The sequence below is a fragment of the Camellia sinensis genome, chromosome 3 (genome assembly GCF_055761805.1).
Source record: "Camellia sinensis isolate YWXY chromosome 3, ASM5576180v1, whole genome shotgun sequence".
NCBI classification, from domain to species: domain Eukaryota; kingdom Viridiplantae; phylum Streptophyta; class Magnoliopsida; order Ericales; family Theaceae; genus Camellia; species Camellia sinensis.
In genome coordinates, this window is record NC_138963.1 from 91,936,633 (window position 1) to 91,952,510 (window position 15,878).

Genomic DNA, 15,878 nt, shown 5'->3' on the forward strand with positions numbered 1-15,878 from the left:
ATAAGGTTCAAAATTCATGGTCAAATGTGTTACAATTGAAAAGTCAGAAACCAAAGTGATACAAGCCTCAAACTATAGAGACTGTTAGTGTAATTTGCCCTATAATCAATAATTATTTGGACAAATTACAGAGGTAGTCCCTGTAGTTTACCGTTTTATCATTTTGGTCTCTGTTGTTTTAATTTGATCAATTTTGCCCCTGAATTTTATGGATTGTGTCATATTAGTCCAATAAATAACGACGGTTAAGTTTGATAGACGGAAAATCAAATGATGTGTCAATTTAGTTCCTTTAGTTTATAGGATATGTTAATTTAGCCCCTATTGTTTTGACTTTCCTATAAATTACAGGGACCAAATTGATACATTATTTGATTTTCCATCCATCAAACTTAACCGCCGTTATTTATTGGACTAACATGATACAATCCATAAAATTCAGGGGCAAAATTGATCAAATTAAAATAACAAAAAACAAAATAATAAAACGGGTAAATTACAAGGACCATTTGCAGAATCTGTCCTAATTATTTTTCATGTTGCATTAATGCTAATAATCAATAAGTCTATGGCACACTTATAGAAAAATGCTTGGGAGCACTAATTAGTGCTCCCACTAATTAGGTGGCAGTGGGTCCCGCCATTAATGATGTGATGTTTTGGTTTTGGAGTTGTATTTTTTTTTTTTTTTTTACTTTTTTAATGCATTAGTGCTATTAGTGGTGATATACACCTGTAGATTTATTATAACTAACCATTTGTTTTTGGGGAAACTACACGTCAGTGTAGTTTTTTTTTTTATTAAAAAAATTTCAAATCAATGAAAAATCTTATAAATACTAATAATTAAATTTATAAACTTTTTCATTAATATGTAAATATTTTGTAAACTTTCCACTTATATGTAATTTTCCCTTTGTTTTTCTTGTGGTATATATATATGTAGATAGGAAATGGGATAATGAATGATGAAACAGATGCGAGAGGAACGTACGATTAGATATGGAGCCACGCATTGATATCAGACGAAACTCATAGCGGACTCATACACCACTGCTTGCCTTCCTAAAATTACACCCCAAAGTACTCAGAGATTGGTAACATAGATTATTACAAAATCTATGCCCCACTGTGTTTGGACATTATTACCTCAAACTCATCCAAAAAAAATGGTAAACGCAGCAGAGGAGGAAGGTGTGGTCCCTGTGAAGAAGCTTATGTTCAGAGATATCTCAATCTTCCTCAAGTTCAGAAAGCTTTGCATGCCAACACTACTCAACTCCCCTACACTTGGAAAACTTGCAGGTCTACATCCAACTTTTTTATTTTTATTTTTTATGACTCTGTATCCGACTCAATGGATCAACTAATCTGAATCTGTTTGATTTTGAAACTCAATAACTATTTTTGATTTTTTTTTTTTGTATTATTTTTTTTTAAATTTGTGATTTAGTATTTTTTATTTTTTAATCTACTTCATATATAAAATGTAAAATATTTGTGATGGAATTTAAATATGAAAAAATCACTAAATATGAAAAAGAACAAAAATAAATAAAAAAATACAAAAAGACTCAGTAAATTTTGATATTTTACTGTATTTAGTTAAAAAAAAAAGAAAAAGATTTTCAACTATTTTACTTTTTAAGTGCATCTAAATTAGGTGCATTTAAAAAGTAAAGATATTTGATTAAAATATAAAAAAAAAACTCGCTAAAGACAAAACAAATAAATTCACTATCTATTTGTTGACATGTGACATATGTTAATCATTCACCACTCTATCTGTTAAATATCATACATTTCTTTATCTCACTACCACTGTCAGCTGCTGGCGACTTGTTTAATGATTTTTTCGGCATGCCCTTATCAACGAATAAGATTTTACCTTAGATCTATAACCTTATATTCTCTTCAAATTGAACGTTGCACCAATTTTCTCTTTATATAATTTAATATTATTTTTATATTATAATTTTTTTTAACATTTGTTTTTATTGGAAATCAACTTGAGTAATTAAGATAGGCTTTTCCACCTTTATCTACTGGCAAGAGGAGTTATTATTTTGTTAGACATTTGGACAAAGAAATTGTTTTTGATAGGTATTTGAAAAAAATGAGTACTTTTAATTATTAAATTTTTTTGATGAGTCTTGGATAATTTTAATTTTTCTGAACTTCTAGATAAGAAATTTATTTATTTATTTTATTGGATCTTATACAAATATTAAAGAGAATAAAAACTTGAGAGTTTTGAAAATTAAGATTCTTAAGTGAGCGCCTAACTTGCTTAAACAATGGTTAACCTTGTATTCTTTGTAATTTTAAAAAATGACGATTTTTTCAAGATGTGCACTATTAGAATATTTTAATTAACTTGGCTAATAATTTTATACTTTTTATCATCACACATTACAAAGTATATAATTTAACAGTTTGAATTAAAAGTAAAATTAAATGACATTAAAATACGCGTTCACTGATTGATTCTCTCTCTCACACACGCAGTGGGGTGATTAGTAATTGGAAGGATAGTCTATCAAGCATGTTCCCCATATATAGAAGGCTCATTGCCTCTGGGCTTCAATTCTTCTTTTCAGGTAGGTACTTCAACCTCTTTTTTCTTACATTAGTGGTCTAACAATTATCAACACTAATTTGCATTTCCATGCCAAGCTTAAATTAAACCACAGCATGGATTACTACGAAAAATTTCTCTATCTATTTGTTTCAAAATACTCACAGTTATTAAATCATGTTTCATAATTCTTATAATTTAAGATTTTTATATAATCTGACAGCTGTGTTTGTTTTGAGATAAAAGCCAGATTTTGAAACAGACGTACCACTCTTATGTTTTATTATCTATCAATAAACTAAAAGGGTTTAGTGCAATAATTTTAGATATTTATTTATTTGAGTAAATCCATATTTGCAAATAAAATTTCCATATATATAATTTATAGTATTTTAATTTCAAACCACGACTTAATTTATAATTTTAACAATACTAATGTCACATCACTTTGTTGAGTTTTTATATAAAAATTTTATTTGCGTATCATTTTTCAGTTATAAATTTTTCATCTCTTAAATAAACGTTTGAATTTTTTTTATTTTTTATTTTTCAGTGGGGACGTGGATGCAGTGGTTCCGGCGACTGCCACTCGATATTCCATAGATGCGTTAAACCTTAAAGTAATCAAACCTTGGAATCCTTGGTCAGATGATAATGGACAAGTAAGTTTCTGGGCTTGTATTTTTTGTTCACACACACTTCACACGCACTACAAGAAAACTGGGTATATGAGACGGAACTATTTGCGACGGCACACTTGTCGTCTTAAAAAGTCACTTGTTGCGACGGCAGAAAATGCCGTCTAAAAAAAGCAGAGTATTTGCGACGGCATCATTTGCCGTCTCAAAAAAGCAGAGCATTTGCGACGGCACTAAATACCGTCGCAAATACTCTCATTTTTTGAGACGGCAAATAGTGCCGTCGCAAATGCTCTGTTTTTTTGAGACGGTAAATGGTGCCGTCGCAAATACTCTGCTTTTTTGAGACGGCATTTTCTGCCGTCGCAAAAAGTGACTTTCGTGTTTTTTTTTTAGTGAATATTCTTAAAATTTTAAATATTTTTTTAGATGTACCTTACTTAGATGTATCTACAAAATAAAAAAATTATGAAAAAATATTTTTAAAAATTAATAAATACATAAAAATACAAAAAAATGTATTGAATTATTGTATTTTTGGTATTTAGTGAATTTTTAAAAGATTTTTTTTACAATTTTTTTAATTTTTAGGTGTATTTATGTTAGGTGTGTCTAAAAATTTTAAAAAATACTTAAAATATTTCAAAATTCAGTAAAAACACTATAACACGGAAAACAAGAAAGTTTAATTTTCTCAAAAGAGTTTTTGGAAAACTCTAACCTAGCATAGTGATTGTGGTTTTGAAATAGCTTCATATATATACAGTCACAAAATGATTTGAATAAATTCAACGGTATTTTTCTGTCGCAAAAAAAATTAAAAAAAACAATGTCGTCTTACTCTTTTGATATACCATTTCTCTTTTCATTCATTTTTTCATCTTCCCGTCTCTCTGTCTCTATCTCTCTCTCTCTTCTCTTTATCTCTTTCACTTATCACTCTTCTTTCTATGTCTGCCTGTTTCTCTCTCTCATTCTCTCTGTGTCTCTCGCCTATCTCTCTTCTCTCTATCTCTCTCATTTCTTTTTTTTCTCTCTCTCTCTTATCTTTCTATCTCTCTCTATTTCTCTCGCTCATTTCTCTTCTCTTTCTGTCTCTCTCTTTTTCTGTGTCTCTCGCTCGCTCATCTCTTTTCGCTCTATTTCTCTTTCTTTTTGTCTATTTCTCGCTTATCTCTTGTTTCTCTCTCTTTTTCTATCTCTCCATCTCTCTCTCTATCTCTTTTTCTGTCTGTCTCTCTCTTCCTGTCTCTCTCTCACTCATCACTCTTCTCTCACTCTCTCTCTGTCTACTTGTCTATTTGTCTATTTCTCCCTCACTATGTTCGCCTTGTTCACTCTCTTACTCCCATCTTCTCTATTTATCGAGCTCTTTCTCGATTTATCTATCCACTATAAGAAAATACACTTTTAGCAACCACTTTGTCTATCTCTCTCTCTCTCGCTCATCACTCTATCTCTGTTTCTCTCTCTATCTCTCTTCTTTATCTGTCTCTCACAAAATTAAAATATTTTTAAAATATTTAAAAAATTGATTTGAATTAAGTTTTGAAAAGAGTTTTGAATTATCTGTCTTCTTTATTTATTGAGCTCCCTTTCGATTTATCGATCCACTACAAGAAAATGCATTTTTAGTGACCACTTTGTCTCTTTCTCGCTCATCATTCTGTCTCTCTATCTTTTTTCTCTATTCGTCTCTCACTCATCTCTCTTTCTCACCACCCATCTTCTCTACCACATTTACCACTACTGCAAATGCCATTTAACTACCACCACTCTTATCTTTCTCTCTTTCACTCATCACTCTTCTTTCTCTGTCTGTTTGTCTATCTGTCTGTTTGTCTGTCTGTCTGTGTATCTTTCGTTCATCTTTCTTCTTTCTATCTCTCTCATTTGTCTTCTCTCTATGTCTCTCTCGCTCATCTCTCTTCTCTCTATCTCTCTCATCTCTTTTCTCTCTCTGTCTCTCTCGCTCATCTCTTTTTTTTCTCTCTGTTTCTCTCGCTCATCTCTCTTCTCTCTATCTCTCTATTTTCTATTCTCTCTCTCGTTCATCTCTTTTCGCTTTCTTTCTATATGTCTCTCTCATCTCTTGTTTTTCTCTATTTTTCTATATGTCTCTCTCTATCTCTTTCTCTCTTTGTCTCTCTGTCTCTCTATATCTCTTTCTCTCTTTATCTCTCTCTCACTTATCACTTTTCTCTCTTTCTTTCTCTCTCTGTGTCTGTTTGTTTGTCTCTCACTCTTTTGTTTCTCTCTCTTTCTCTCTATGTGTCTGTCTGCCTGTTTGTCTCTCTCCCCTATTGTGTTCACATTACTCACTCTCTCCCTCATCGCTTCTCTATTTACTGAGCTCTCCACTACAAGAAAATGCACTTTTAGCGACCACTTTGTCTCTCTCTCGCTCATCACTCTGTTTCTGTCTCTCTATCTTGTTTTCTCTCCTCTATCTGTCTCTCACTCGTCTCTCTCTCTCTCTCTCTCTCACTACTCATCTCTTTTACCACTTCACCACTAATTTCTTTCGCTATCACCACCACCACCACCATCTCTCTTCCACCTTTTTTTCATTAAAATATTGCCCCTACTTCTACCAAATAAAAAATAATAATATTTTTTTTTCATTAAAATAAAAATGAAACAAATAAATTTTCAATCTTCGTAACTAAAAAAAAAAGAAATTTATTAAAAAAAATTCATTAACTAGAAAAAATATATATTTTAACAAAAAATAAATTTTTTTGACGATAGCAACCCCAGTCTCAAAAAAAATAAAATAAAAAATTAGACGGCGTTATTTTGTTATTTAAATTTCATTTTTGACCCTTAAAATATATATATATATATATATATATTTTATTTTTTTTTGTTCCCGCCCCTCTTTTTTTAGCTTTTCGCTCCCTCGCCCCCAAAAGCAAAAAAATCCCCAATCTCTCAAACCCAAAAATCCCTAATCTGTTCCTCCCTTACCGCCGCTGCTGCCTCCCTCTCTCTCTCCTCCCGCTGTTAATGGAAAATATTATTTCTACTTTTACCAAATAAAAAAATAATAATAATTTTTTATTCATTAAAATAAATATAAAATAAATATAAAACAAATAAATTTTTAACTTTACCAAATGAAAAAAAAAATTCATCAACTATAAAAATTATTTTAATAATTTTTTATTTTAATAAAAAATTCATTAATTATAACATGTGTGGGTGTGTGGGTGTGTGTAGGGTTTTGTTTGAGAACACACACAACACAAACACAACCCAAACACAACAGAGCCGTCCCTCTCCTCCTGCTCGCTCTCTCTCTCTCCATCTAGGGTTTCGCCTTCCTCTCTCTCTCTCTTTCACACAACGACGGCGCCGATCTTCCCTCACTCCCGATCCTCCCTCACCGTCGCTCGTACCTCACTGTCGATCCTCCTCCCTTACCGCCGCTGCTGCCTCCCTCTCTCTCTCTCTCTCCAAACGACGTTGACGGTTGCTCGCCCCTCACCGCCACTCCTCCCTCACCGGCGATCTTCCCTCACCGCCGATTTCAAAGGGTATCTCTCTCTCTCTGTGTGTCGGGATTTCGGATATAGGGGGTTTTCATACACACACACACACACACACACATATATATATATATATATACATCTGTGAGTGTATATAGGGGGGTTTTTGATCTCTTGGCAGCAGCTTCGTTTCTCCATCAATCTTCCCTTCTCCACTTCCAAACGATGTGCGCAATGCTACCATGAAATCTATGTCCAATACCATCATGGTTTCTTCTAAGACTCCCTCTAGATCTAGTAAAGTTTCATGTATGTTATCTGAAAATCCCACAACCAAAATGGAAGAGTACAACATTGCTATGAAGAAGATGATGAGAAACCCTTATGAGTATCACCACGATCTTGGTCTGTTTCTTTCTCACCCTCTAAATCTGTTCTTTTTATTTTTTATATCTTCAATTCTATTTATTTGTTTTTATTGCGATGGTGAATTTGATTTATCAAGTGGGTTTCACTTCTCCAGTCCAAATTGATTTTGGGTTTTTGTCATTTTTGTTATGAGGTGAACTTCTTGAATAATCTATTCAGATTCATGTTCACTTACTTTGATTCATCTTAGTTTCATGTATTAGATCTATACCATTTGCTAATTTTAGTTGTTTTTGCTTTGGCATTCTAGGCTTCATCTGGTTTCAGATTATCAACATTTTCATACCCAATTTATATTTCTGAGATTGTTTTAATTCCATCATGAACAAAACTAAAACAATGTCTAGAAATAAAGGCTAGAATGGAATGGACATTCTGTGTATTCCAAATGCAATCATCATTCACAATTTATGAGAATTGACTATTTTTAACTGAGGACAAGGAATGGCCATTTTCATTTATGTTCAAAATCATTTTAGCGAACCAAATACTACCCAAGTTATTTACCCATTTTATATATGGAAAGTATCTGTGATGTATTTTAAGGTCTCTTTAGTGGTCTAATTAATCTCATCATAACTCAGGTATGAACTACACATTGATAACTGATAAGCTGATTGTGGGCTCCCAACCTCAGAAACCTGAAGACATAGATCATCTGAAAAGGGAAGAATATGTTGCCTACATTCTTAACTTGCAGCAGGACAGAGACATTGAGTATTGGGAAATAGACTTGAAGTCTATAATAAAAAGATGTCGAGACCTTGAAATTCGTCACATGAGAAGGCCGGTAAGCAAGTCACCTTCAATACTAATGATTTTGCAAATAAGTTAGTTTTATTTGCTTATAAATTGTTAATGTTGGGAAATCACTTCTACATATGATGATAATTGGTATGTTGAAACTTCTTGACATGAAAAAATATCCAACACCAATGTGGTGAAAAATCACATTACTTATTTCAAAATTGGTGAAAAATCATTTTACCCCTTGTAGTTTGCCCAAAGACGTGTACCCCCCTTGCCCTTATAAAACCTACACTTGCACCTCTGCTCTCATAACTAAACTGAAAATGTGAATGTCTTTAATGGAAAATGGAAAAAGACAAAATTACCCATTTGAACTTCTCCCTCCCCTCCCTCTCTTGTTCTTACTCTATACTTTTCGTTACAAATCTGTCCATGTTGCCTGCCACCACAACCTATCACTGGCCAAAACACCCCAAACCTTGCTCATTAGATAACATAAATGATACAGGCCCCCTTTTGTTTTGACCCCCACAATCCCCTACAGACACATGTCAGCCAGAGATAGGAGGGAAAAAAAACGAAAAACAAAAAAAACAAAAGGTTGGCCAATCATAATGCATTGAGGATGGTGGGGGTTTCCCAAAAAGGGGGTCCCAACCTTAATGCATTGAGGATGGTGGGGGTCCTCCAAAAGGGGGTCCCAACCTTTTTCCATTAGATAAATACCTACCCAACTGTAAACCTTACCTCTATATCTTTTTGACTTTCTCTTCTACCTTTCATTTCTCTAAAAGCATGTGTTGAGATTATGTACACACCAAGTTGAATATAATATATATATATATATATAGAGAGAGAGAGAGAGAGAGGCTTTTTGGTGCTTTTGGGCACTTGACTTAACATCTTTATGTTATGCATTGGAAGGCAAGAGATTTTGACCCAGATTCCTTGAGAAGTGGATTACCTAAAGCTGTTTCATCTTTGGAATGGGCCATTTCAGAGGGAAATGGAAAAGTGTATGTGCACTGTACAGCTGGATTGGGGAGAGCTCCTGCTGTTGCAATTGCTTACATGTTTTGGTTTTGTGACATAGATGTAAGCTCTCAACTCTTCAATATGCTATCCCAGCTTGATTTATGTTTTCCATCAATTTGCTGATATGTTTCACTATTTTTCTTTTGCTTCTTCTGGTAATTGGAATGAAGTTTAAACTGATTTGCATTGTACAGCATGACTTTTTTTAGTTATTTAGTGATTATTTCACTGCTTAATCCCTTGTTCCCTATCTAAAAAAAAAAAAATCCTTGTTCTAAATTCCTGATAAATATATATATATATATTATTTTAGTTAAGGCTGGTTTTTTATTGTGACAGCTGAACACGGCATATAATAGGCTTACTTCAAAGAGACCTTGTGGACCCAATAAAAGTGCAATCCGTGGAGCTACTTATGATTTGGCTGAGAATGATCCTTGGAAGGAGCCCTTTGAGAATCTTCCGGGACATGCTTTTGAGGGCATATCAAATTGGGAAAGGAAATTGGGAAAGGAGCCCTTTGAGAATCTTCCAATGTGCTGATTGGTGAATTTTAGATTTTATTTTATTATTTTATTTTTTTTTAGGATTTGGGTGAATTTTATAATTTAAATATGCTTTTATGAACATGTATAGTTTAATTGTTCTTTCTAAAATATTGAATTTGATAGTTTGATCAATTTAAATTTTTATTTTTATTTTCTGTTATGATGTTTTTGTGAATAGAATGTAAATAATCAGCTCTTAGAGAGAGAGACGGCACCACTGTCGGAAAAAATAGAAAATTTTAATATTTTTATTAATTTTGTTACAGGTTTTACTTTTTGCGACGACATTATACTGTCGCAAAAAATAGAAATTTTATTATTTAAAATAGAAATTTTATTATTTTTTAATATTTTTTGCGACGGCATTACACTGTCGCAAAAAATAGAAAATTTCATATTTTTTTTATATTTTTTGCGACGGCATCACACCGTCGCAAAAAGTATTGTTTTTTTTTAAAAAAAAGACTATTGGCGACGGTATTTTTTACCGTCTCAAATAACATTTTTAGCGACGGTAAAATAGGGCCGTCGCAAAAAAGTCAAGACATTTCAAACGTTATTAGCGACTGCACGGTGCCGTCGCAAAAAGGCAAAAAATGCCGTCGCAAAACATTAGTGACGGCACTTACTGTCGCAAAAACTCTTTTGCAACCCCTGCAGTTGCGACCCCCCTCTTGCCGTCGCAAAAAGTCATTTTGCCGTCGCAAAAAGTATTAGCGACGACATTAGGAGTATTAGTGACGGTATTTTACCGTCGCAAAAAGTCAATTTTTTTGTAGTGACGTTTTTTGAGCTAGCTTTAGAAACTAATGCTATACAAATACAAAAAAAATTGTTCACAAAATTAATATAGAATATTATTTTTAAAAAATTGACACTGTCACATTATTATAATCTTATATTTTGTTTAAAATTTATGTGAAAATATTATTATTTTTTACTTTATATGATATATTTAAGTTTATAGTTTGGAGGAGAGAGACTAGAACCATTGATCTCTTATTGAGGTGCAATGACTTTGGCCAACTAAATTAGTGCTAGTTGGTTTTATTTGTTATTAGTTGGGTCTTTTTTCTAATAATTTAGAAAAATGCTATGAACCTTATCTAACAAATCCCGAATGTATATCGAATAAGAGTCATGTGGTTGAGATTGAATTTGTTTTGCGTGGGATTCATATGTAGAATAAATTTGAATTACAAGACGACAGTTCTGAATAATTTTCAGATAATTAAGTCTAAATTTATAGTATTATTGAATAATTTTAGCTTTTTGGAGAATAGTTGATTTACCATTGTTCAGGTGCAATGACTCTCTATTTGCATTTCTATCTTTGTTTTCAGATTTTTTTTGAACTTGAATCAAATTTATCCGTTTCAACTAAAAGTTTCTAAAAAGCTAAAAATAAAAAATTAAATTGATTGTTTCTTGAAAAAGTTTAGAGAAGACAAATGATTTGTCTTTAATTATTTGTTTTTTTCAAAATTGACTGATTTTTTTTTTTTAAAAAAAAATTGGAATTGTTTTGTCGAGAAGGGCTTACAAAGTTTTTTTTTTTTAATAAAAATTGAGCTGAAAAAGTTCAAAAATGCCCCCCCCCCAAAAAAAAAAACCAAATGAAAGAGTTAAAATTTAAGTTTTAAAGGCGTTTTGTGTGTGTGTGTGTGTGTGTTTTTTTTTTCTTGGGGGGGGGGGGATTGATCCTCTCTATACTATTATTCTTTATATTTGACCATACTCGATTTAGAATTTTATTTGGGATTTTTATTGATAAGTCCAATTTAAAAGTGTTTTAACCCAAGAAGTCCATGAAGAAATTTTTTAACCCATTTAGTCCCATGTATGTATAGTTTTATTCCATAAAGTCCATTTTTTTGATTTACACTATTTTCTTGGACACTTATGCCCTTATATTTAATTTTGATACCCTTATAAATATTTTTTCAACGATTAGCAATTTAATGATGTGAACATTCATATTTTAAAATTCACAATTGTAGGAATGTAAATTGGCCCGTGGGCGGCCCGAAACCCGCCGGCGAGCCAGGGCGGGCCCGGCCCGTTGACATTGTGAATATTCACATTGACATGTTAAAATTCACATTAATAGGAGTGTAAAATTGGCCCCCGTCCCGTGGCGGTGTGAAACCCGCCGGCGGCCCATGGGCGGCCCAGGGCGGGCCCGGTCCGGTCCGTTGACAATGTGAATATTCACATTGACATGTTAACATTCACATTGATAAGAGTATAAAATTGAGCCGCGGCCCATGGGCAACCAAAAGCTCGCCCGCAGCTCGGGGCGGGCCCGGCCCGGCCCGTTGACAATGTGAATATTCACATTGACATATTAACATTCACATTGATAGGAGTGTAAAATTAGCCCGCGCCTCATAGCTGCCCGAAACCCGCCCACGGCTCGTGGGCGGGCCCGGCCCGGCCTGCTGACAATGTGAATGTTCACATTGACATGTTAACATTCACATTGATAAGAGTATAAAACTAGACAGCAGCCCAGGGCAGGCCCGACTCGGCCCGGCCCGGCTCGTTGACAATGTGAATATTTACATTGACATGTTAACATTCACATTAATAGGAGTGTAAAATTGGCCTCCGTCTCGTGGCGGCGCGAAACTCGCCCGCGGCCCATGGGCTGCCCGGGGCGGGCCCGGTCCGGCCCGTTGACAATGTGAATATTCACACTGACATGTTAACATTCACATTGATAAGAGTATAAAATTGGCTCGCGGCCTATGGACAACCAAAAGCCCGCCCGCGGCCCGGGGCAGGCCCGACCTGGCCCGTTGACAATGTGAATATTCACATTGACATGTTAACATTCACATTGATAAGAGTGTAAAATTGGCCCGTAGCCCGTGGGCGGACCGAAGCCCGACCGCAGCCAGAGGCGGGCTTGGCCCGACCCGTGACAATGTGAATATTCACATTGACATGTTAACATGCACATTGATAGGAGTGTAAAATTAGCCCACGCCCCGTGGCTGCCCGAAACCCGTCCACGGCCCGTGGGCGGCCCGGGGCGAGTCCGTGGGCGGCTCGGCCTGTTGACAATATGAATATTCACATTGGCATATTAACATTCACATTGATAAGAGTGTACAATTGGCCCGTGACTCGTGGGCAGCCCGAAGCCCGACCTCGGGCCAGGGCGGGCCCGGCCCGTTGGCAATGTGAATATTCACATTGACATGTTAACATTCACATTGATAGGAGTGTAAAATTGGCCCGCAGCCCGTGGGCGGCCCGAAGCCCGATCGCAGCCCGAGGCGGGCTTGGCTCGACCCGTGACAATGTGAATATTCACATTGAGATGTTAACATTAACATTGATAGGAGTGTGAAACTTGTCCACTGCCCGAAGCTCGCCTGCGGCCCGGGGTAGGCCCGGACCCAAACCCGGGCCACCCCGGGCCGCTCACGGGCTTCGGGCCGCCCATGGGACGCGAGTCAATTTTACACTCTTATCAATGTGAATGTTAACATGTCAATGTGAATATTCACATTGTCAACAGGCCGGGCCGGGCCCGCCTCGGGCCGCCTACGGACCGTGGGCGTGTTTCGGGCAGTCACGGGGCACGGGCTAATGTTACACTCTTATCAATGTGAATGTTAGCATGTCAATGTGAATATTTACGTTGTCAACGGGCCGGGCTCGCGTCGGCCCAAGGCCGGGCTTCGGGCTGCCCACGGGTCACGGGCTAATTTTACACTCTTATCAATGTTAATGTTAATATGTCAATGTGAATATTCACATTGTCAACGAGCCGGGCCGGGCCCGCCCTAGGCAACGGGCCGCCCACGGGCCACGGGCTAATTTTACACTCTTAACAATGTGAATGTTAATATGTCAATGTGAATATTTACATTGTTAACGGGCCGGACTGGGCTCGCCCCGGGCCGCCCGTGGGACGCGAGTCAATTTTGCACTCTTATCAATGTGAATGTTAATATGTCAATGTGAATATTCACATTGTCAACAGGCCGGGTCGGGCCTGCCCCGGGCCGCCCATGGGCCGTGGGCTAGTTTTATACTCTTATCAATGTGAATGTTAACATGTCAATGTGAATATTTGCATTATCAACGGGACGGGCCGGGCCCGCCCAGGGCAGCCCACGAGTCGCAGGCGGGTTTCGGGCTGGCCACAGGCCGCGGGCTAATTTTACACTCCTATCAATGTGAATGTTAACATGTTAATGTGAATGTTCACATTGTCAACGGGCCGGGCCTGCCCCGACCCGGGCCCGGGCCTGGGCTTCGGGCTGCCCACGGGTCATGGGCCAATTTTACACTCTTGTTAATGTTAATGTTAATGTTAATATGTCAATGTGAATATTCATATTGTGGACGGACTGGCCCGGGCCAGCCCCGGGCGACGGGCTGGTTTCGGGCCGCCCACGGGCCGCAGGCCAATTTTATACTCCTATCAATGTGAATGTTAATTTGTCAATGTGAATGTTCATATTATCAACGGACCGGGTCGAGCCTATTTTTTTGGCTTGTGGGCCGGCCCGGCCCGACTCGAATTTTTTCGGGCACCCACGAGGATCGACATGAGTCGGGCCCCTACACATTGACGATATAAACATTTATATTGATGGTGTGAACATTCACATTAAGGGTATTTTGGTAATTATGTTACCCATAGGACTTATTGAAACATAAAAAAATAATGTGAACTAAATGGAACATAAGTAGATGAAAAGGGTATTTTGGTCTTCTTATCTCAAATTGGACCTAATGGAATAGTCAAAAAGAATATGGGTTGGATGGAATAAAGCTCCTAGAAAATGGATTTATCAAAAAGGCTCCCATTTTATTTCGAGTTCACAATTATAATTCAAACTGTTTATATTGTAAATCTCATAATAAAAATAATCTGTACAAAAAATCTGCTTTAATGGATATCACTACACATGTAAATAAATTATATTTTATTTTTTAAAATGGACAAGAACTATGAGTTTAAACTATAAAACAAAATGTGATTTGTTTATTGATTCATTGATGTCCAATGAAATTAATTTTTTGCAAAAACAATTTACTGTGATATTTACTAGATGAACAGTTTGGATTATCATTGTGGATTTGGAATGAAACTCATAAATTATTGTCCATGGGGGATAGTAGTATGGAGAGAAGCTATTCATCGATATTCGATGAAACTGATTTTTTGCACAAATAATTTTTACTATGAGATTTATAAGACGAATGGTTTGAATTATTGTTGTGGGCCTGAAATGAGGCCATAAATAGAGTATGGTGAAGTATGGAGGATAGTGGTATCGAAATGAGTCATTCTCCTGTTGTCACAACACCCATGCTGTGACGACTCATCGAATTTATCCTGAATTTATTTTGATGATCTAAATTGTTTATATTTTAGATTTCCTTGAGCATATCATCCATATGAAAAATGAGATTAATCAGATATGCGTAACCCGATGATCGGGCTTTAATTGTTTTGTAAAAATTTATCAAAAATTACGCTAACCATTTGTTTTATTTAAACATAAATGTGATCTTGTTATGAGATTACATATGTTCAATTAACTCCTTTTTTTTCATGGATGATCTACTCGATGAACCTTATAATAAGAACGATTCGGATCATTAACATATATTTAGGACACACCCCCGGTCTCAAAGCATGGGTGTTATGCCTACCCATACTTGTTTTTGGGAAAATTGGTGACTTATTATTTTTCTTGATTCATATAATTGTGTTATTTCATCAGCAATTTTTAGGTCAATTGGCGACTTAACAGGTTTGATATATCATTTTCTTGATTTATATGTTTATGTTATTTATTTTTTATTTTTTTTTAATTTTGTAATTAATGTGGGTAAGTGGTGCAGGTGGGAGGATATAAAGTAGTTTATGAAGGATTAACTTTCACAACAGTTAGAGGTGCTGGTCATCAAGTCCTACAATTTCAGCCTCTTAGAGCTTTGGCCTTACTTAAGATATTTATTATTAGAAACTATTAATGCTCTAAACCTCCCTTAAACTAAGCTAAATTTGCTTGTGATCAAGTTAAAATAAGTTCCAAATATTTCAATCGATTACAATTTTTAAATTGTAAGATTGAAATGTTCAATTTGAAGTAATGTCATTTCCTCATATATGTTAGAACCTAGCGGTTTTCTATGTAAATGTGTGTAATTTAATTATATAAAATAAAGAACAGAATGAAATAATTTAATAAATTAAAATATGAATTTAATTCTTCTAAAAAATAATTTAACAAATTAAAATCTGAATTTAATACTTACATTGCGTAGAAATAGATAACTTTAAGTCGAGATTTGTATTGGACACAATTTGCTTCAAGTAGATTTCACTCTCGCTCTGGTGTTTCGAGATTTACCAGCGTCTGCTTCGTAGGATGCA

At 35.5% G+C, this 15,878-nt stretch overlaps 2 protein-coding genes across 3 annotated transcripts in view; both read left to right on the forward strand.

The window, feature by feature from the left end:
• The window catches only part of LOC114288866 (uncharacterized), a 28,360-nt gene extending 12,719 nt beyond the window's left edge, over positions 1 to 15,641 (forward strand). For both annotated transcript variants that reach the window (XM_082920365.1, XM_082920367.1), the window contains 4 exons: positions 947 to 1,305; positions 2,509 to 2,600; positions 3,132 to 3,240; positions 15,344 to 15,641. The gene's annotated coding sequence lies outside the window, so the exon portion shown is untranslated. The remainder of the gene's footprint in view (positions 1 to 946; positions 1,306 to 2,508; positions 2,601 to 3,131; positions 3,241 to 15,343) is intronic.
• LOC145822666 (phosphoglucan phosphatase LSF2, chloroplastic-like) lies at positions 6,450 to 9,623 on the forward strand. Its single transcript, XM_082920364.1, has 4 exons — positions 6,450 to 7,112; positions 7,721 to 7,926; positions 8,811 to 8,981; positions 9,261 to 9,623. Exons 1-4 carry the CDS (start codon positions 6,950 to 6,952, stop codon positions 9,462 to 9,464), a joined length of 744 nt encoding a protein of 247 aa, XP_082776490.1. The 5' UTR covers positions 6,450 to 6,949; the 3' UTR covers positions 9,465 to 9,623.
• Positions 15,642 to 15,878: the final 237 nt, after the last annotated feature.